The 23109-nt window shown below is 42.6% G+C and overlaps 1 protein-coding gene across 2 annotated transcripts in view; it reads left to right on the top strand.

Moving 5' to 3' along the window:
- LOC123498578 overlaps positions 1 to 19043 on the top strand; it is a 168635-nt gene extending 149592 nt beyond the window's left edge. Inside the window, exons 6-8 of one of the 2 annotated variants that reach the window (XM_045245830.1) lie at positions 11840 to 11967; positions 13808 to 13973; positions 18325 to 19043. In XM_045245830.1, the coding sequence (XP_045101765.1) occupies positions 11840 to 11967; positions 13808 to 13973; positions 18325 to 18455 (425 nt within the window). In that variant the 3' untranslated portion in view covers positions 18456 to 19043. The remainder of the gene's footprint in view (positions 1 to 11839; positions 11968 to 13807; positions 13974 to 18324) is intronic. The other variant, XM_045245831.1, reaches the window with a different exon arrangement.
- The last annotated feature ends 4066 nt before the right edge of the window (positions 19044 to 23109 follow it).

Here is a 23109-nt window from a genome sequence, read left to right as displayed (position 1 = left end):
TATTCTTTTTTTTTTTTTTTTTTTTTTTTTTTTTGTTGGGAGGGTGCTGGTTCTCTTGGACCTGTAAGGGAACTGGCATCTTAGTGGGCATTTTAATTTTCTCTTTATGTTGCACTTGGCCAGCTTTCCCTACATTCAAAGCCTCCAGTTGGAGTGACATGGATTTTCAGGTATTTTTATTACTCTAGTGACCAAATGAAAAAGATTTCTTCATGTTTAAGGGGGAAAAAAAATCCTGAGAACCCGACTAATCATTTTCAGCACCTTTGAGAACAGTTGTGGTGAGAGAGCAAGGCGTTTCTTAAGACGTGCCACAGACCAGCAGTGCCAAGGTGCCAAGGTCCTCATAAGACGCTGCCCATCCCCTCCTGCCACTAGAGTAGAGTTTTCAAGGCGAGATATTGACAAAACACCGCGAAAGTGACACATTTACTACCGCCACGTCTCTTTCTCCGCCTGCCACCTTTTTTCTCACACACACTAAATCGTCTCTCAGTAACCTGCGGACCCCACGGACCCCACGTAAGGAGGCTGACAGGATAACGGTCCCTAAGAACTCTAAGTCGTTTCTCCCTTAACTTCGTCAGAGTGAGTGAGAGAGAGAATAAAGAGCCGCACGTGAGGAGGAGGAATTGCTGCAATAATACGAGTGGCGTTAATCTTTTGTGACAGACTACACTGTTCGGAAGCAGAAGGGGCTTTGTAATGTATGTGTATATGTGTGAAATGTACATTCGGTGTGATATACATGTTGTAATTATCCGTGTAATGCAATATTTGTAATGATACGGCAAAAACGTAAAATACAGGTAGAAAAGCAATAATATAACGTTTCATATAAGTTATTTTTGCTGAATAACACAAACGCAGATCTCTTTTAACTATTATTATATTGACTTTAAAGTAGTAATCTCCCACAGACTTATATTTCCATGACGCGACGTTGCATCCCAGGTAGAATGTTGTAGGACGCCTAACAAAATAATGTCAAGACGGCCTCCGCGTAATGGAAACGACACACAGGTGGAGCGGCTGACGAGGGATTTATGCAGAGTAGCAACAAGTAATACGACGCCGCACTGGTTGAGGAATAATTATGAAGCGTATATTACCACTGCAAAGGACCGTGTAAACACTCCGCGGGGACAAGATGACTGACAACAATGAGGCAGTTTAATGTATACCGTAAGTGTTCCATCCTCGTTGTCATATCAAGTCAATGAGGGAGAAATTATGACCTCGGTGGAAGCAGTGAGCACATTTACTGCAACGCTGTCTCTTCCACACGACAGGTGGATTACGAGGCGTTAATACACCACTACATCCACTGTGCCCGTGTCGACGCTCGCTTACAAATACCCTCATGTGAGAGATGGAAAGCTTACACCGAACACTCACTATAAGAGAAATAAAATCAAAACAAAAAGAATTCCATTGGTGTTGTCGGGTTTAAGTCACTTTAAATTTCTTTTTATCGTTAAAGAATAACTGCTTCGTAAAAACTTTAAAGACTTCAATAATCATTTACATATCGCGTTGTTATTCTTTGAAGGCGGATGATTCGAAAAAAAAATGTCCTTTCGCTACGTGACCAAATGAATACCAGGAGCTGGAATGCCGCAGAAACGATAAAATGAAACTCAAACACTAACAATAACTTTTGTTTATTCTTTCCATCTGAGTTTGTCTGTTCCTTTAAAAACCTTGAAATATGTGAGGAAAATTATTTGAACCTTTATATTACTACCTTATAATTATTCTCAGCTCTACACTAACAATAAGAAAATGAGGTTTTATTTTTTATGACTAATCCTACACACACACACACACACACACACACACACACACACACACACACACACACACACACACACACACACACACCATCTCCATCTAGTTCCCTAATCACTTCGAAACAGGAGACAGATATACCAATTTGATCACCTGCGTGAGTAGCTGCAGGTGGTAATAACAATGAAGACTTCACAGCAGGTGGCACACATCCACTGGAAATTTGGAGCTGTGGAGTTACAAATGAACGACTTTCGGTGGTTTATTGTGGTGGAAAGGTGAGGTGATGTGAGGTGAGGTGAGGTGAAGCGTGCCAGAAAGTCTAATTTTGCATGCGTTTGAACTTCTAACCTCAGCTAACATCCGTGAACGCTGACTGGGATTGCTCTCTACTAACCCCGAACGCTTCCTATATATAGTCTTCTGCCGGCCACAGGAAGCAAAGGTTGTTCCGTGTGTGTGTGTGTGTGTGTGTGTGTGTGTGTGTGTGTGTGTGTGTGTGTGTGTGTGTGTGTGTGTGTGTGTGTGTGTGTGTGTGTGTGTGTGTGTGTGTGTGTGTGTGTGTGTGTGTGTGTGTGTGTGTGTGTGTGTGTGTGTGTGTGTGTGTGTGTGTGTGTGTGTGTGTGTGTGTGTGTGTGTGTGTGTGTGTGTGTGTGTGTGTGTGTGTGTGTGTGTGTGTGTGTGTGTGTGTGTGTGTGTGTGTGTGTGTGTGTGTGTGTGTGTGTGTGTGTGTGTGTGTGTGTGTGTGTGTGTGTGTGTGTGTGTGTGTGTGTGTGTGTGTGTGTGTGTGTGTGTGTGTGTGTGTGTGTGTGTGTGTGTGTGTGTGTGTGTGTGTGTGTGTGTGTGTGTGTGTGTGTGTGTGTGTGTGTGTGTGTGTGTGTGTGTGTGTGTGTGTGTGTGTGTGTGTGTGTGTGTGTGTGTGTGTGTCACGTGTGGCGTGCAGTAACCGGGTGTTCAGGCTCCAGTGTTTACTGACCACTAACACGTATTCAATCATAACATTTCGCTGATTGACTCTTTGTTCATCGTGCTTTTTTTTTTTTTAATTACTCTTGATATGTGTGCAGACTGACTTGTTGCTTTATTTTCACTTGTGTTTGAGCTCTTATTCCGTACTCTAGATTCTATGTTTACGGTTTATGATGAGTGTACACGTCTTGCTTTTACAGAATGGGAAAAATAATTAATATCAAGTACCAACACCTTTTTTCCTTCCTCTGACGGATCACATGTTACATAAGCCAAGTCGAGTAACGGCTAAGAACAAATTGATATCCCAGACATACACAATACACTGCACCATTACAGGATCAACTAATTATATTGGACTAAATTTAATGTATATTTTACACCACTCAATTAAGCTCCCTAATTCTACACGATTAGGCATTCAAATGAGTAATGATTTTTAATGCTCAATTTCGTCACAGCTCGAGGACTTCATTTTACAACACACAAAAGCGGATAATTAAGAACCACTAGTATCTTTTGCCTCATTTTACCTATAGGACTACTAAATAAGGTGGTATGTGGGTTGGGGAGGTGCTTCAATATTGGAAGGAAGTTGAAATAAGAAAGAAAGAACATTTTTTATATGAAATCAAGCATGTTCCTTTAGGTTGAAGTCTCTGTAAATTAGTTTAAATACAAAAAAGACAGGAAAGATGTTAGAATATTAGGAGTAGTAGAGGTAATAAGAGAAAAGAATACAAGAAAATAGGAGAGATAGAAGAACATAAACATGGAAAATGAAAATAAGGAAAAAAAAGAAAGCTTGTAGAATAGAAAAAAAGAAATAGAAATAAAGAAACAGAATGGAAAAATTGAAAAAAAAACAGTAGAAACAAGTAATAAGAGGTAAAGACGCACAAGAAGACAGGTGAAAGAAGAAAAGAAAAAAAAAATCGGTTGAACACAAATACAGTTACAGGTGAAAAAAGAGAAAGAAGAATGGAACAAGAAAATAGGAGGGGCTTTAACGCTGAATGCTTGATTGGAAACGATGAGGAAGAAGAAGAAGAAGAGGAAGAAGACTGGAATTAAGAGGGTAGGAAAGGCCTGGAAATGAGTTAATGGAATGGCGGGACAGGAGGTGAAGGTGTTTGGTGGGGGACTGAAAGAGGGAGCTGAAGAGGGATGGAATTAGAAGATAGGAAAACCCTGAGAGTTATCCATCAAGTCGACAAGGGACAAATGAGGTACTCCGGGAAGAAACTCGTGCTGGGGGTGAAGGAAATTGTGTGAAGGTGTGAAAGAGAGGGCAGATGCGGTGAATGGAGGAGGAATATGGATGTCAGGAGGAATAATGGTGATGTGAAAAGAGTCGTAATTATAGCATAGGAAAAAAAAAAAAAAAGGAATGTTCTATATGGAATGCCACGATTATTAATGAACGCTACGGAATGAAGATACGATAGGAGAATCAAGATAGGTAATTACTGATGAGGAATGATAAGAAAATATACTGTCTAGCAAGTAAATACAAAACCCACAGTAAGTAATGGAAAAGAAATAAAATGCAAATCAAAACAAACACACACAAAAAACAAGAAAATACATATTACACATCAACGAGAAAAATAAAATAGAAAATAAAAACAAAATTAGCAAAAACGAAGTCACGTACGAGGAAAAAAATAAGATAACAACATTAACCTCACTCCAGGTCAGGCAGTAAGAAACTCTCTGTGGAGGGGAAGAAGCTGACTGTGCATATAATAAGAGGTGAGCGGCAGAGGAGGAGCGGATTGCGTATGTATCAAAGTCCAGGAAGGAAGATGAGCAGAGGGAGAAAAGCAAGAAACGGAGGCTGTGCATATATTAAAGTGTGTGTGTGTGTGTGTGTGTGTGTGTGTGTGTGTGTGTGTGTGTGTGTGTGTGTGTGTGTGTGTGTGTGTGAGAGAGAGAGAGAGAGAGAGAGAGAGAGAGAGAGAGAGAGAGAGAGAGAGAGAGAGAGAGAGAGAGAGAGAGAGAGAGAGAGAGAGAGAGAGAGAGAGAGAGAGAGAGAGAGAGAGAGAGAGAGAGAGAGAGAGAGATTGAAGAAGAGATTATGAAGGTAGACAAGCTGACTGTGCAGAAAACAAATTAAATAACGCCCTCAATAAAGAAAAAAATATATAAATCATATTAAATTAAGTAAAAAAAATAAAAGCGAAAAAAAATGAATGAGAGAAAAATTTAACTCAGATGCAAGAAAGTGTTAAAGAAATATAAGATGATAATGAGAAGAAGGAGAAAGAGGAAGAGGAGAAATAAGAGAAGGAGGAAGAGGAGGAGAGGAACAAGGCCACTTAGTCCAACATTTCACTGTTTTCCTCTCACCCCACACTCCTTTCCCTCCCCTCGTCCATCTACTCACCTCCCTCCACCTAGCCAGCCTCCCTCCCTCCCCTTCCATCTACACACATCCCTCCACCCACCCAGCCTCCTATTCTCCCCGTCTTTCTATTCACATCCCATCCACACACCCAGCCTCCTTCCCCCTCCTCTATCTAGCCCGCCACCTTCCTTCCCTCCCTGCACCCAACCAGCCTCCTTCCCTTCCCCTCCACCTCCTCTCCGAGCCCCAAACACAAATACTGCCGCACCAGGTCCCGTCCAATTAGTGGAATCCTGTCGGTGTTGGCGGTGGAGCGTCCCAGACCAACAAGGGCGGCTCCTCGACACCGCCCGGACAAACAAGCTCCTCTGACTGACCCCATCCAACCTAACCACGCTGAATTGTCTCTTCTCTGTATCTTATCTGCGACTTATCCTCTCCTCTCTCCTCTCTGCTCTTTACTCTCGCTCTCCATCTTTTTTTTTCACTCTCAGCCAAGCCTTTCCCTTCAGGTATTTTTCTTCTTAGTGTTCTCCCCACATCGCTCTCTCACGGCTCCCTGCGGTGACAAAACACGCTTTCCTTAGAGGCCTCGCGGAACTTGCATTAGCGACTCTGGCTGTAAGGTTTTAGTGGTGAAGCTTCCTTTGGGGGAGTGACAGAAGGTCCTCGTCAGCTTGTCTTCTGCTCCGCGTGCCTTTCGAGGGGGACTTCAGATATTAGTTGTGAGAAGAAAGTGCAATGGATTGTGTAAACTGTAATGTAAAGAGAACAGTATTATGACTGCTCTTTTTTTTCTTTTGCTCAAGGTTGAGTGGTTAATGAAGGTGTGTGTGTGTGTGTGTGTGTGTGTGTGTGTGTGTGTGTGTGTGTGTGTGTGTGTGTGTGTGTGTGTGTGTGTGTGTGTGTGTGTGTGTGTGTGTGTGTGTGTGTGTGTGTGTGTGTGTGTGTGTGTAGTGTAGTAGTAGTAGTAGTAGTAGTAGTAGTAGTAGTAGTAGTAGTAGTAGTAGTAGTAGTAGTAGTAGTAGTAGTAGTAGTAGTAGTAGTAGTAGTAGTAGTAGTAGTAGTAGTAGTAGTAGTAGTAGTAGTAAGTTAAGGTAATATGAGGAGAGTAAGATATGAAAGGTACAAAATAATAAACGTAGATGCATAGATAGATAATTCAGTCGAGATACAATAGGATAAGATAAAAAAAAAAGTACAACAAAGAAGGTAAAGCAAATTAAGAATGAAGTGTGACAGATTAAACTAGAGTAAATGAAAAGCTAACTGAGGTTGAGTTTAGATTAGGTTAAAAATGTGGTCAATTTAGATGATGTCAGGTTAGGTTACGTTAGATTGAATTAAACTACGAAGAATTGTAAAGGTTCTCACGTCCGGACCTGAAAACTTAGGCAAACTGAGTGAATATATGTATGATCTTTTCCAAGACATCAGCATACCCACACCGCGGCGCTGGCCAAACAACACACATTCATATTCTTTTTGGGAAACACAGGTTAAAGAAAAGAAGCAGGCAAAACTCAAAACTTTTCTCTGCTATCATGTTTATTTATAACTTATTAAACAGACGCGCTGAAGGAAGTGATGAGAGAAAAGGATAAAGGAACCAAGGAAGAAAGAAAAGAAAGAAGGAAGGAAAGAAGGAAGTAGAGAATGTAGATCTAGTGACAAGAAAGTTGTACTGGGAGAGAATAAGAAGCAAGAAAACAAAAACGAAAAGAGGCTTAAGTCGAGAGAGAGAGAGAGAGAGAGAGAGAGAGAGAGAGAGAGAGAGAGAGAGAGAGAGAGAGAGAGAGAGAGAGAGAGAGAGAGAGAGAGAGAGAGAGAGAGAGAGAGAGAGAGAGAGAGAGAGAGAGAGAGAGAGAGAAAGCAAACACACACACACACACACACACACACACACACACACACACACACACACACACACACACACACACACACACACACACACACACTACACAAATATAGAAAAAGAAGGAAAGAGAAATTTGGACCAAGAGCAAATATAATGAACAAACAGAAAAAAACAAACATAGGCATGGAAAAAAAATTGTGTTCATCTAGATTAGTTCACCACATTACAGTTTAGTGACTCACGCCTTGCTGGAAATAGACGAGGGGAGGAGGAGGAGAAGAAGGAGAAGGAGAAGGAGGATGGACAATGGGAGGCAGTGGGAGCAGAAAGTTAATTAAGTGGGTGGAGAATGGCAGAAAATAGCGAGTGTGGAAATGAAAGTGGTAGCTAATATGTAATGCAAATACCAAGGAAGTCGTTAAGGGAAGAGCGTGGGAAGAAATAATAAAGAGAAAGGAGTTTTAGGAAATGTATATATTAGGAAAGAGAAGGGAAGGGTGGAGGTCGCAATAGATGGTATGAACGAAAAATGTAAGCAATAATAATGGAAGATGAGGGAGGAGATGATCATTACTGAATAAAAGATGCGGAATAGAAGATGTAAAAGCACAAGTGATGAAGAATAATAGAGGAAAAGAAATAGAACTGGTAGGAAACAATATAAAATACGTCAAAGATTAAGATTTGGGAAACAAGGAGGTGAAAGGAGTGAGAAAAACATACTGAAAAATTGGATGACGATAAGAGTGAAGGAAGAAAACAAGAAGAATGGCTGAAATACGACAGAAAAGCCAGAAAACGTGATGAAAATGAATAAAAAAACAACAACAACAAAATGAAGAGTAAAAAGAGAAAAAAATTGATTACTGCAAAATTATGAACAAAAACATAACGAGAAGATAAAATGTTACAAGGACAGAGAGAATATTTACTGAAGAACAGCATGAAAAGGAAGACATGGTAAAAGCTGGATGGAGAACTGAAAAATAAAGTAACAAGCAAAGTTTGGTGAGACACAAGAGACGTGGCTAATGTTTGCTGGACAGACAGAATATTTACTCCAGGATACAACACACACACACACACACACACACACACACACACACACACACACACACACACACACACAAAAGTAGGTGAAGCGAAGAAAAAGTAGTAAGAGACACTGCAAAACTGAATAATAATAAAAAAAAAAAAAAACACACACACACACAAAGACAAAAGTAGGTGAAGCGAGGAAAAAAACAGGTGAGAGACACTACAAAACTGAATAATCAACAGAGTGCACAGAGCGAGGAAAGAAGGACAGCAGAGTGGTTGAGTGAATGACTAGCGGCGGGACAGAAGCCAAAGTGACATTAGATTAACTAGTGGACAGATTTTGACAAAGGGAAAAATGAAACTGAAAGCAGCAAAAGTGGAGTGAAATGGACTGACCTCAAGCTTAATGATAAAAAAAAAAAACAATGCGTCGTTCACTTTGCATTTTGTTTAGCTTTTTTTGTGTGTGGCAATGACGCTGCGTGACATTCTAATTTTCTCATTGTTCTAATATTTTTTTTGTAGTTGTTGCTGATATTTATTTTTCATTTCTTTTGTTAGACATAGAGAGAGAGAGAGAGAGAGAGAGAGAGAGAGAGAGAGAGAGAGAGAGAGAGAGAGAGAGAGAGAGAGAGAGAGAGAGAGAGAGAGAGAGAGAGAGAGAGAGAGAGAGAGAGAGAGAGAAATACACTTACGTACACACACACACACACACACACACACACACACACACACACACACACACACACACACACACACACACACACACACACACACACACACACACACACACACTCTTATGCATACAACTTTCATACGTGTAATTCTCTACTTCTGGGAATCCTGTTTACCTTTTTCCCTGAACATTAATAATCCTGCGGCGAGGATGAAGGAATGTGAAGGAAGAAGGAAGGAAGGAGAGGGAAGAAGAGGGAGAAAAATTAAGCAGAGTAATGAACAGGAGAGAAAATTGAGTGAGAGGCAGAAGAGAGAAGAGTGAGAGGAAGAGGAAGAGGAAATGGAGTGAGAGGAAGAGGAGACGTAAGAGAGGGAGATGAAGAAAAGGTCTTATTCAATACTCAAATATTACTATTATTACTAGATATGATGAAGTAAACTCTCTCTCTCTCTCTCTCTCTCTCTCTCTCTCTCTCTCTCTCTCTCACCCAAGCCTCTTTTAAATCCAATTAGTGGCGTGGTCTAAGTTTCTCTACAGGAGTATTAATATGACAATATTTTCTCCCCTCCAAACTTTACGCGGCTTTGAAATCTACTGGTAAGGTTACAAGCTGGCATAAGAGACGGTACTAAGAAACACTGCTCTCACTACGACAATATTCCAAGGCCACAGAGACGACTTACCAGGTTTTCAAGACAGGTTTTCCTTATAATAAACTAGAAACCTTGACAATCCATCACCAGAACCATGAAAATAACTTTTAAAACATGAGTATCTTCAACTAGAGTCTTTGAAAGCAGTGATGATGAGAGAGCATAGTTCTTCAGAATAGAGGCCAAGGAACAAGGCGGCAAAGGAAACACAAACAATCTTTTCACTCACAACCAAACCAGAAGACCGCCTTGCATCACTACTTCGATTGACGCTTGGAGAAACAGACGCGGTGAAGAGTGAAGAGGATATAATGTAAAGTAGAAAAACAATAATTAATAGACTGAGAAACTAGTGCTTTACGTATTCAGTACTGGAAAGCATTTTTACCACGAGTTTTAGATAAGATAAGGCGATTTCACTTACATCAAGAAGGATCTATGGAGGTCAGAAGATTAATGCACAGAATCTCCACTATTTTAATCCCCACATAAGATCCTGAAGCTGCAAAAAATCACCAAATAGTAACTGGAATGATTATGAAAACACGTCATGGTACAAAAGGGGTTAATATACAAGATCATATGGCGCTGACAATGACAGGGATTGTTCACTGACTAGAAATGAAGGGACGAAGAGGTATAAAGACGGGAGGAATGGTTAGGTTAGGTAAAGTTAAGTTAGATTGAAAGAGAGATTAAGTAAAGTGATAGGGATTGATAAAATGGTTTGGGTAGGTTAGATTAGGTTAGGTTAGGTTACGTTAGGTTAGGTAAGGTTAGGTTAGGTTAGATAAAATGGGATAAGTAAAGTAAAGGAATAAGGAAGGTTTAAAGGATTAGAAGCAATACGAACATCAGCACAAATTTGCCGAAAAAGGAATACCTGTAGGTTCTGAAGGACGAGAGAGAGAGAGAGAGAGAGAGAGAGAGAGAGAGAGAGAGAGAGAGAGAGAGAGAGAGAGAGAGAGAGAGAGAGAGAGAGAGAGAGAGAGAGAGAGAGAGAGAGAGAGAGAGAGAGAGAGAGAGAGAGAGAGATTCATGAGTGGAAAATCTAAGCACAAATCATGAAACACAAACTCCCCGTGGTAATTCTAGTCATTTTTTTCATATATATTTCTTTCATGTTTATTCCCCGCCTCCCTCAATTGTTCGCTTTGCACTCACGCCGGGGAAATATGAATGTAAATGGAATGCAAAACGCGCCAAACAGCCAAACACAAACACATTTCTTCACATCTTTATCTCATCAGTGTATAACTTTTAAAACACTCTTAGAATCCAGCTATTGTTCGCTCTCGATAACTACCCGCGTGCAGGAAGGCAGGAAGCGAGCAATGGGCTTTATGAATACGTGTATATATTTCCCCGTTCATTAGTCATTTTGCTGCATTGTGAGTCTGAAAAAAACGTATCCTCGAGTAGAGCTAAGTACGTGCTTCATTTCCCGGCCTCGTACTTCACCCAGGATAATGAACGGGAGAAAACTAGAGAAAGAGTAACATTCGATAAGCGAGTAGAACACTTAAACCTCTTCAGTACTGGGACGCATTTTTACCATGAGTTTTAGGTAAGATTAGGCGATTCTTTTTAATATTAGGAAGAGTCTATGAAGTTCAAAAGATTAATGGCCATAGTCTTCACTGTTTCAATGCCTTACATAAGTTTCTGAAGCTGTATAAACTCACCAAATAGTAAGCAGCATGAATAGGGCAACGCGTTACGTTAATGAAGGAATTAAGATGGATGAGATCAGCGAGCACAGGAGGAAAAAAAATTAAATGATGTATGTCTATATCTATTTGGTAGTCACACACATACACATAACAACATACAAACACACGACCGTATTTTTCTCTCTCTGGAGGTAGCAAGAACTAGAGAAAAACAGGACAGTACAACACAACACAGGTAAACAAATCTCCCAGCAATCCACAAGAGCAGCAGGTGGCGGGAATGTAGAGGGAAATTCAGCCTAAATGAGCTGTCAGGGGGAAGGGAAGACGACCCACTGCCCGTAAACAGTTTTCCGAATATTCCAGTCAGAGAGAGAAGTTAGTGGTGGGAGTTCAATATTGGAAGGTCATTGTTGTCCTGAAGGTGTGTGTGTGTGTGTGTGTGTGTGTGTGTGTGTGTGTGTGTGTGTGTAGATGACAGGAAAGACCATAACAGTCCAGTCAGTCAAGGGTACCACACACACACACACACACACACACACACACACACACACACACACACACACACACACACACACACACACACACACAAGAAGTTACACTGTCTGGAAAGAGTTATCATCGTCTTTAGATTTTTCGAAACAATGTGAAGCTAAAAAAAAAAAAAACTTTCTTTCTCCCTTCTCTGTCCTTCCATTTTTTCCACCTTATCGCATCACCCACACTCTTCCTCCTCCTTCCTCTTCCTTCCTTCCCTCACTCCACCCCTGTCCTACTACTCTACTCCTTCCTCGTAACTCTCACCTCATCCCTCCCATCTAACAGTGCCCAGAGCGTGGATTCTGAATGCTCCTGAGATCTACGTGCACCGAGGCTCGCCCATCAACCTTACTTGTGTGGTGACCCATGGCACAGAACGGCCTGTCTTCATCTACTGGTACCATCACGACAAGGTAAGCGCCCCGTCTCAGGTGATTCTATTTAACTTGGGGTGTTTGTGTTTCCTTGGTTCATTCGTCTGCTTTTGTATCGATGCTGTTAATTTTTCTTTTAAAGTGTGTTTTTTTTTATTTATTTATTTTTTTTCATGTGGGGATTGTAATTTTTTTTTTTTTTTTTGTGGTTCTCTTCTCGTTTTACTCATTTTTATTTTGGTGTTTTTTTTTTTTCGATCTGATTCCTTGTGTTTTTTTATATATTCTTTTGTGTCTTTATTTTATTTTATTTTCATTTATCTTTTCTTTTCTTGTGGGGATTGTCAGTTTTTCTAGTTTTTTTTGGTTCTCTTCTCATGTTTTACTAATTTGATGCGATTGTCAATTATTCAATCTGATTCCTTGTGTGTATTTTTTTTTTTTTGTCTCATCTTACTCGTATTTATTGGAACTGAAATCATCGATGCATAAAAAAATGGGGAAAAAAAAAATCTCGTCTCACATTCACACACTCACTCACTCATTCTCAATTGTACAACTTAAAACTTTCTTCAATTTCAGCTTTCTTCTTCTTCTTCTTCTTGGCGTCACTTATTTCTCTCCGACAACGAATGCACTCTTTCCTCTCCTTTCTTTTCTTTAATACAGTCAAACTTTAAAAAATCTGTAAAGTTTCCGGTGATGATTCCAATGCATTTTTATTTCTTAATTTCTTCGCATGTCAAATAAGTGAAATATGGAGCAATTTTGATGCGTGGAATGGATGTTAATTTGTATGTTTATTTCCACTATCTTTTATTTTCACTCCGTACTGTAGCAATTGGAATGTCATTTGAATCGTGTACTGATATTAGAACGAGCAAATATATGAAGCTATAAACTCAATTCCCTTTTTTTTATGTGCGTTTTTATTAAGTTATTTATTCATTCATTCATTTACTTTATCATATTTTACTTTGCAGGGGGGGAAAAAAAATTACACGCAATTTTATTAAGTGGAAAAGCTGAAGATAAAAATGTACACCTGCTGGCCACACACACACACACACACACACACACACACACACACACACACACACACACACACACACTTCTTATTAACCCCTTCGGTACCACACGTTTCGATATTCATTCTGCTTACTATTTGGTGATTTTACAGACCTTCAGAAACTTATGTGTGTGATAAAAAGAGTGAAGAATCTGGCCATTATTCTTCTGACCTGCATAGACCCTTCCTAACGTCAATAAAATCGTCTTAATCATACACAAAACTCAAGGTAAAATTGCATCCCTGTACTGAAGGTGCAAAGATGTGAGCTGTTTTTCCTTACTTACAATTTACAAAGCCTCACACTTCCTACTAAGTAAAGAACTACGAGGCTTCAGGTGTTCATTGGTCAATAGCGAAAAGCTTCTTCTTTCCTTCAGTAATTGGTTCAGAAAAGAGTCAATGCGTTACTTCTTTGCCTCCATGATAAGAGGATAATTTTCCGGGAACTCTGGAATGGAGCGAGGAGGAAGCCATGGAATTCCTCTCTCTTCTTCTCTTCTCTTCTCTTCTCTCTCTCTCTCTCTCTCTCTCTCTCTGTCAGTCAATCAACTATTCATTTCGTCTCAATTCACGTAGTTTCATCTTTCTTCTCTTTTCTCATTAGCACATTTTACGCTTATCCCATTATCTCCTCCTCCTCCTCCTCCTCCTCCTCCTCCTCCTCCTCCTCCTCCTCCTCCTCTGAACTTCCAATCTTGCCTACTCTCTTCTCTCCCACAATCCCCAGCTGATTCAATACACCCTGCCACTAACCTGCCTCTCATACCACCACCTAACACTACCTCTCTCTCTCTCTCTCTTCCTCAGGTAATAGACTACGAAGGTCGAGGGGGAGTGAGAATACACACGCAGAACGGCAAGGATACAGTGAGCCACCTACTAGTGAAGAAGGCCGGCCCTGGAGACACGGGGCGCTACACCTGCAGTCCTTCTAACGGGGAGCCTGCGTCGGTGATGTTGCACGTGCTAAATGGTGAGTGACAGAAAGGGACAAGAGTAAGGATCAGGTTACGAGGTGAAAGTGAGTGGCAGGTGAGAGGGACGGATAGGTAAAGCTGTAGTAGTGCATGTCGTATTAGTCTCTTTTATATCATCGTTTCTGGTGTTATTGTAGCGTCTATATCCAAGTTAGGTTTCTGCAAGGGCGTCAGGAGTGAGTATGGCTTAAAGGGTATGATGCTTCTAATCTTTTCCTTATTGTCTGTTATGTTTCTTTCCTTGTGGTCTGTCTATTCTCTATGAGCTTGGGATGTGATGGTCGTGCGCAGATTGAAGTGTGATGGGAGTCTGAAGTGAAAGTCTAAATTAAGCGATGTGTTGATGGAGAGAGAGAGAGAGAGAGAGAGAGAGAGAGAGAGAGAGAGAGAGAGAGAGAGAGAGAGAGAGAGAGAGAGAGAGAGAGAGAGAGAGAGAGAGAGAGAGAGAGAGAGAGAGAGAGAGAGAGAGAGAGTCATACACTACCCAAACTTTGCAATGACACACAGCTAACCACGAATGCCATTGTTCATAAATTAGCTTGGATGTGAAATTTCAGGCCATTCTATCCAGCCTTCCATCACAAAATAGCCGTGTATGGAGCAGGACGAGGCAGTGTGGTCGCGGGTTTTTTATTCACCTCACTCACAAAACACACAAAATCATAGTTATTGTAAGGTGCAAGGTGCGAACTGAACAATAAAGGATGGGAGGGATGAGGAAGAGAGGAGGAGGAGGAGGAGGAGAACACCAAATGGAAGGAAGAAAGATAAATGAGAGAACTTACAAAAGTGAAAGTGAAATAAATGGAGTATTAAATATGAAAAGGAAGAATTTGTAACCAACGATGAACAAAGATAACTAAAATTGCAAAAAAAAAAAAAAAAAAGTTGGATGAAGGACACTGAATAAAGAGAAAATAGAAGATGTAATAAGAAAAAGTTATGTAAAACACTAAATATAAAGAAATGACACAGATGTAACAAAGAAAGTGATAGAGGTGACTGGATAAAGACAAAACAAAATATATACAGCATTATATCACTCTCTGAATTCGTTCTTATAATGACAAAAAAAAAATAAGATAAAAATAATACAATAATATCACACGTAAGAAAAAAAATAGAAAATGAATGGAAAAGAACAAAAATACATAACTTCAAAATAACACCGGTGAAGTTTGATCTTCCTACTGTCTCTCACACACACACACACACACACACACACACACACACACACACACGGCCACTTCCTCTAATGGTGGTGCATCGTCTTGGGAGTAGGAAAGATATACCAACTTTTAGCAGGCCTAGACACCAAGTGGGGAGGGGATGAGAGGAGCGGCTAAGGGGAGGTGCTGAGGGGAGAGATCACGGGAGGGACTGAGGGGAAGGGATGAGGGGAGGGGCTGAGAGGAAGGGATAAAGGAGAGGGACTGAGGGGAGAGACTGAGGGAAGAGGCCGAGGGGAAGGTATGATGGGAGGGGCTGAGGGGAAGGGCTGAGGGGAAAGGCGGTGGGTGGGTCTAGGAGGGAGCAGTGAAGGGGTGGGACGGGAGAGGATGAGGTGGCCATCAGCAAGGAAATTCAAGACTTTATGGTCATTTTGGGTTGAAGCACCTTGGGCATCACAGCAGCATGGGGTGAGAAAGTGGAGGAGGAAGAGGAAGAGGAGAAAGAGGAGGAGGAGGAGGAGGAGGAGGAGGAGGAGGAGGAGGAGGAGGAGGAGGAGGAGGAGGAGGAGGAGAGGGAAGAGGAAGTGAAGGAGGAATAATAATGGTAAATTTTCTTTATATCACTGTTGTCTTATTAAAATTATGAACGTACATTCAAGCAAACACATTCAAGTTCCTTATTCTTATTAGTATCGTTATACTGCGCAGTAGACACCGTTATACACCTCCATCTACACCCAGAGAGAGAGATGACCAAAGAAGATGTGGAAACGTTTGGATGTAGTAAAGATAGCGCTCATTGCTGCCTTAGTCACTGGTTTCCTTTATCTACACATTATAAAGTCTAACTACGCACTTGTCACTAGGTTCATCTATGCTGCCTGTTAATTTGTGCATTCACTCAGCCACAGTGTATCCATCAAGCAATCTGGCCACATGTCAATAGAGATGAGGTAATTTTGTATATCCCATTGAGAGAGAGAGAGAGAGAGAGAGAGAGAGAGAGAGAGAGAGAGAGAGAGAGAGAGAGAGAGAGAGAGAGAGAGAGAGAGAGAGAGAGAGCAAACAATCAGCGAGAAAGCACCACTATCAAGTAACAAAATAGTCACTGTTATAAATTATTTTCCCACAGCACCTCCCTACCTTCCTGTTTCCTTCCCTCCCACCCACACACACACACACACACACACACACACACACACACACACACACACACACCACAACCCACACACTCACCCACTCACACGCCAACAACTCTCCCTCCCTCCTTGTTTTCCTTTCCCTTCTTCCGTTCTTCTTTCCTTCCTTCAATTACCAATCACCACCCTTCCTCCTCTTCCTACCCTTCCTCTTCTCCTCCCTCCTCCTTCCTCCATTCTTTAATAGATTGTGAAGTCTCAAAGTAATCATAACTTCCCTTTAGTCCATAGGAAATCATCAAATGTGTCTCTCTCTCTCTCTCTCTCTCTCTCTCTCTCTCTCTCTCTCTCAGATTGGACAGTCAAAGAAATTCTTACTTGGTCATTGGAAAAAAGGAAGAGAAGGATGAGGAGGAGGAGGAAAAGGAGGAAAAGGAGGAAAAGGAGGAGGAGGAGGAGGAGGAGGAGGAGGAGGAGGAGGAGGAGGAGGAGGAGGAGGAGGAGGAGGAGGAGGAGGAGGAGAGCACCAAATGGAAGGAACAAAGATAAATGAGAGAAGAGGTTACAAGAATGGAAGGAAAAAATGGAGTTTAGACAAGAGAGAGAGAGAGAGAGAGAGAGAGAGAGAGAGAGAGAGAGAGAGAGAGAGAGAGAGAGAGAGAGAGAGAGAGAGAGAGAGAGAGAGAGAGAGAGAGAGAGAGAGAGAGAGAGAGAGAATAAAGGAGGAGGAAATGAAGGGGAAGGATTAGGGACGCGAAAGAGGATACGAGGTGGAGAGATGTAAGGAAAGGGGGATAAAAGGAAGGAGGAGGAGGAGGAGGAGGAGGAGGAGGAGGAGGAGGAGGAGGAGGAGGAGGAGGAGGAAGAGGAGGCAGAAACGCCTTAATTACGTTACTAAGCAGAATAAGAGGCAAGATGTGAGATAAAAGGAGAATATGTGTACTTTAAGAGAGAGAGAGAGAGAGAGAGAGAGAGAGAGAGAGAGAGAGAGAGAGAGAGAGAGAGAGAGAGAGAGAGAGAGAGAGAGAGAGAGAAGGGAAATAGTTGTTGCAAGTTTTTTTTTTTTTTGTGTGTGTGTGTGTGTGTGTGTGTGTGTGTGTGTGTGTGTGTGTGTGTGTGTGTGTGTGTGTGTGTGTGTGTGTGTGTGTGTGTGTGTGTGTGTGTGTGTGTGTGTGTGATTTCTTAATTTGCCATAACTGTAGACCAAGCATTTTTCTTCCACTACACTAAAAATCTACATTACTTTACCTTCCATTCCAAAACAAGTGTCAGGTTTGTCGTTCATAAATTCACCACTAGGCATTCATAAGCCTCACACTCCATGCTGGCCCAATGACTGACTTGTTAATGGATGGCAGTGCAATACCTACTCACTTAATGCGCATTATCAAATTAGTCCTGTACTTTATATACATTTCCCTTTCCTTTCAATACAGTCCCATCAACACATGTTCCCATCAACGCAGTCCATCAACGCAGTCCCATCAACGCAGTCGCATCAACGCAGTCCCATTAACACAGTCCCATTAACACGGTCCCATTAACACAGTCTCATAAACGCAGTCCCATCAACACAGTCCCATCAACACAGTCTCATCAACGCAGTCCCATTAACAGTCCCATCAACACAGTCCCATCAACGCAGTCCCATCAACGCAGTCCCATTAACACAGTCCCATTAACACCGTCCCATCAACACAATCCCATCAACGCAGTCCCATTAACACAGTCCCATTAACACAGTCCCATCAACACAGTCCCATTAACACAGTCCCATCAACAGTCCCATCAACACAGTCCTATTAACACAGTCCCATCAACACAGTCGCATCAACAGTCCCATCAACACAGTCGCATCAACACAGTCCCATCAACACAGTCCCTTCATGACTCACTTATGTTTGATCTAGCACTGAGTCCTCCTCTCCAAACATGACGCTTTTTACATGAATATCTTTTCCTTTCCTCTCGCCGCCACCGTGATCCCCTTTACGATTCACCTCCCGCCTCACCGCGCCTCCTTCTCTTTCCCCCAGGTGAGCACCAAGCCGCCATGCAGACCAACAAGGGCACACCGCTGGCAGGTCCTCGGGGCGCGCTATACCACCTACTGCTGCTCCTCGCCCTGCTAACTGCCCTCCCACACCACTACGTCATGCGATTGTAACACACGAACGTCCACCAAGACCAGGACGGAGGTGAGGTGGTGAGGTCATCTACCTACGCATCCCCAAGCACTAAGTCACTTTCAAGGAAGCAAAAGCAGTGGTCCGCGCCTTCTGGTAGTCGAACCTAATGCCGCAGAGTCACAACGCCCAAAAGAGGAAGGAGTAAAGTCACTAAGTCACTTCCACACAAGCCCTGCAGACGCTAGCCCAGGTAAACACGCACCCAAGTCAATGCCACACAAACTTGGCTGGCAAGGCATCACTCAGCCATCCAAAAGCCTCTTTCCGCACTGAAATCCCCGGTGCCGCCGCCACCCAACCTTGCAGGCACATGTCAATAGTGGCGGGACCGGACGAGGACACGGAGAAGAAGGAGAAAGAGAAGTAATAGAAGAGGAGGAGGAAGAGGAGATCTCCGTTACTCTCTGTAAAGTTGACGAACGGAAACTTCAAGAGCCAAACATTGGAAGGAGCAACGTATGTGTGTGTGTGTGTGTGTGTGTGTGTGTGTGTGTGTGTGTGTGTGTGTGTGTGTGTGTGTGTGTGTGAGAGAGAGAGAGAGAGAGAGAGAGAGAGAGAGAGAGAGAGAGAGAGAGAGAGAGAGAGAGAGAGAGAGAGAGAGAGAGAGAGAGAGAGAGAGAGAGAGAGAGAGAGAGAGAGAGAGAGAGAGAGAGAGAGAGAGAGAGAGAGAGCAAGACACCTCGATTACTCTAATCAAAGACAAACTCCTTGCAACACTCTCCACTAAACCACAAAATGAGGCCTCGATTTTTTATCCCTTGGGTCATAGATTTTGTAGCGGCGCGTGGCAGGCGAGGAGGGACGCAGGGAGGAGTTTGGAGGAAGGAGTACGAAGAGAATTGTTAATCTTGTTAGCCAGAGACAGCCAAGTTAATGGAGGAGCTCAAGGAGGCCAGGGAAGTGATCAAGACGGACGGCTGAATCTCTTTTCGCTAACAAAAAAGAAAAAAAAGTTCTCTAACAACCAATATTCCGGCTGAAGTAAAACACCCAGGAGCGATGATGGCCTTGGAAATTCAATTCTTTTTCCTCCATATTGAGAAGACAAACACGGACCTTCAGGGAGTCACTGTCTCTGATGTGCAACACTTTCTTTAACATGCAGTTTTCTTTTTTTTTTTTTTCCATATTATACTCAGAGAAGTCATAATGATGACAATGAAGAATCTTGGCCATATTTCTTCACTCAATATATTTTCTAAAGAGAAAGACAAAACCCTGAAACAATAGCTCTCTATTACACCGACCATTTTCTTGCAGCGTTCAGTTCCACTTCTCCTGTTACACCACCGTTAAGAGAAGTGGAGGAAGTAATGCCCTGCCTGCCGGAACGAGAAAGACACACCTTGAACACTCCACTTTACCTCCAGCAAAACTTGAACAGGAGGGCTATTTTCTCAAGTGTGCCATTTTGATATTTCTTTCCCCACAAGCTTAAGAAAATTAGTGTGAGAGTCTCCTCTCAGAAGGGTGACGCCACTTAGAAATAATGGCAAACACCGAGTAGCGAGCGGCAGCCAATCAGCCTCCCGCAGGACAAACACAACAGCCAATCCTGGTGAGTGTGTTGCAAGCTCAAAGGTTACCCGGTTCTCTCTCTCTCTCTCTCTCTCTCTCTCTCTCTCTCTCTCTCTCGCGTTGGCTGGCATTTACTGCATATGTGGGGATGTTCTGATTATCCTGACCCTCAGTGGCTGCTGCAGACTGGCTTTGACGTTCACTAAGGGACAAGACGGAGCCGCAGGAAGCCCTCCAGTCTGCCTCAGGGGGTCATAAGCCCTATTCCTGAGACCGCTTTTGGCTGCACCATCTTACTCAGCCTCTCGCGTGCCTGGCTAAGCGACTTGAAGCAACCCGCCGTCTCAGCGTCATGCCAGAGGGAGGAATGTTTATAGCCTTGTCAGCGGGAGTCTCTCTGGAAACTGGCGGGTTGAGAATACGTACGGCTCTGGCAAGAATATGTCTCTGTGTCTGTTTCTTTGTCCGTGCGGTTCAACAAAAGAGAGAATCCCATTAATAGAAAACGAATGAAGTGAAAGGAAACATTTGAAAGAGAAACTGAGCAACATTTCCAGCTTTTTCCACGCACACGAACACACACACACACACACACACACACACACACACACACACACACACACACACACACACACACAGTAATAAGCAATGCAACCTCGGCTCATCAGTGCAAAAATGTGTCTGACAAATCGGCATATGTGTCAAACAAACAGACATTCAACGCAGACCAGTGATGACCTGCATGTGAGAATGAGTCTGTTGTTAATCTGTGGCGCTGTGACAGTGACATCTGGACCCTGACACCGTGAGGAACCTGTGGAGTGGCGACCTGCACACCACAGCACGACCATAGTGAGGTTGTGACTGTCTGAAAATGTGTAATATCATGTAAGAGTGTATGTGTGTTAGTGTGCGAGAGAGAGAGAGAGCCAAGTGATGAAATGGAGAGAACTCACCACTGTGTACAAGAAATGGAGAGTTTAGTGTAGTGATTTTGTTACCGTGTGTCCCTTCAGCAGGCTCTCTCTTGTACTGGTGGTGTGATTAGTGCGATTTCTATACAGTATAATGTAATGTGAGACGCGTTTGTCTCCTACCTGTTCCCTTACGAACCTTGATGACGCAGCAATGTAAGGAATGTGAAAGGTAGTACTGGAGGAAACGTGTGCTTCACCTGTATCTACCTGCGCAATGGACTGGAACCCTTTAAATTACCTTGTACATATTGTCTTTGATGCCAAACCTTGAAAAACGAAACATGTACATATACATCAGAAGAGATCCTGCATTTATTACTCACATACAGCTAACACTATATACATACATATTCTATACTAGTTCACTATATTCAGATTTGTGTATGTATGTATGTATGAATGAGTCTTGTACGTAAATAGCAATGTATCGAGACTAATAATAAGAATAAAAGCAACATGCGTATTATGATAAACACAGGCTGGTGAGAGAGTCAGGTGGTGGTGAGGTGAATGAAGGTGTGAACGCCATTACTCCCCCCTGTGTGTGTGTGTGTGTGTGTGTGTGTGTGTGTGTGTGTGTGTGTGTGTGTGTGTGTGTGTGTGTGTGTGTGTGTGTGTGTGTGTGTGTGTGTGTGTGTGTGTGTGTGTGTGTGTGTGTGTGTGTGTGTGTGTGTGTGTGTGTGTGTGTGTGTGTGTGTGTTGCCGCTCAAATGAGGCTGTAGTGTTGGTGCAGGTTTGCTTTAGGCAGATGTGTATCCCTCAACACTTTCTCTCTCTCTCTCTCTCTCTCTCTCTCTCTCTCTCTCTCTCTCTCTCTCTCTCTCTCTCTCTCTCTCGCCACGCCCTGTGTTCAGCGTGTAAAACATTCTGAACACGTAATGCTGTGTATGTCACGCCACGCAGCCACACACAGCTTCCCTCCAGCTACTCCCACACAGCAGCTCCCCATCCCCATCCTCCTACCAACTCTAACCCACCCTCACCCTATCCATTCATCCCCTCCCCCACAGTCCCGTACCGAGACTATTGGTCCCCTAAATTGCATGGCCACCATAAATAACACCAGTATCACACACCACATTGCCACCGCAACACACTAACACACACACACACACACACACACACACACACACACACACACACACACACACACACACACACACACACACACACACACACACACACTACAGAGCCTCCAGTAAGGGAATCAAAAGGTTACAGCACACATGACAATAATTCCATAAATATATATGTTACCTTTGAGATTTCTACGACGGGACTGAGGGACTGGCTGGGTGGATGATCGATCCGGAAGAAGGGGCCGACGGGGACTGAAGGGAACTGATGGGAGTGACGGCGTTGTGAGGCCCTTATGAATGTAATATAAAAATATGCCTCGGTAAAAAAGAATATGGGGTCCGCCGGCTGAATATTTAGAGGAAAATTTGATACACAGAGCGCATATAAAAAGGTTCATTGTAAAAGGTATGGGGTGAAATTGACTTGTGAGAGACAGAGTTGCTGAAGTTGCTGCTTTAAAACGTGGGACGAGGGTGCGCTGGGTGAGTGTTTGAGGTGTGTCTCTAGTGATGGTTCTTTAAAGTGTTTGTTTGAGGGTCTGCATGGCTGAATGTCAGACTGTCTGTTTGTTAGGTTGATTAGTCGTGTGTGTGTGTGTGTGTGTGTGTGTGTGTGTGTGTGTGTGTGTGTGTGTGTGTGTGTGTGTGTGTGTGTGTGTGTGTGTGTGTGTGTGTGTGTGACAAAAGGGTGGTTGTTGACTGAGTATACAAGTAAATTATACTTCCTGACATTATGAGAAGGAAATAGCTTTTCATGCGAGTGCCCTTACTAATATCAGCAACAACAACAACAATAACGGCAACAGCAACAACAACAATATCAAAACAATAATCACTGTTACTATCATTACTATTACTACCACCACCACTACTACTACCACTACGACTACTACTATCCCAACTATGACTACCACTACCACTACCACTACTACTACTACTACCACTATTACTACTACTACTACTACTACTACTACTACTACTACTACTACCACTACTACTACTACTGCTACTACTATTACTACTACTACTACTAACATTACCAGTATTACTACTTCTAC

The sequence above is a fragment of the Portunus trituberculatus genome, chromosome 48 (assembly GCF_017591435.1).
Source record: "Portunus trituberculatus isolate SZX2019 chromosome 48, ASM1759143v1, whole genome shotgun sequence".
Lineage (NCBI taxonomy): Eukaryota > Metazoa > Arthropoda > Malacostraca > Decapoda > Portunidae > Portunus > Portunus trituberculatus.
Note: the sequence above shows the minus strand (reverse complement) of the source record. Positions and strands in the feature narration are given on the sequence as shown.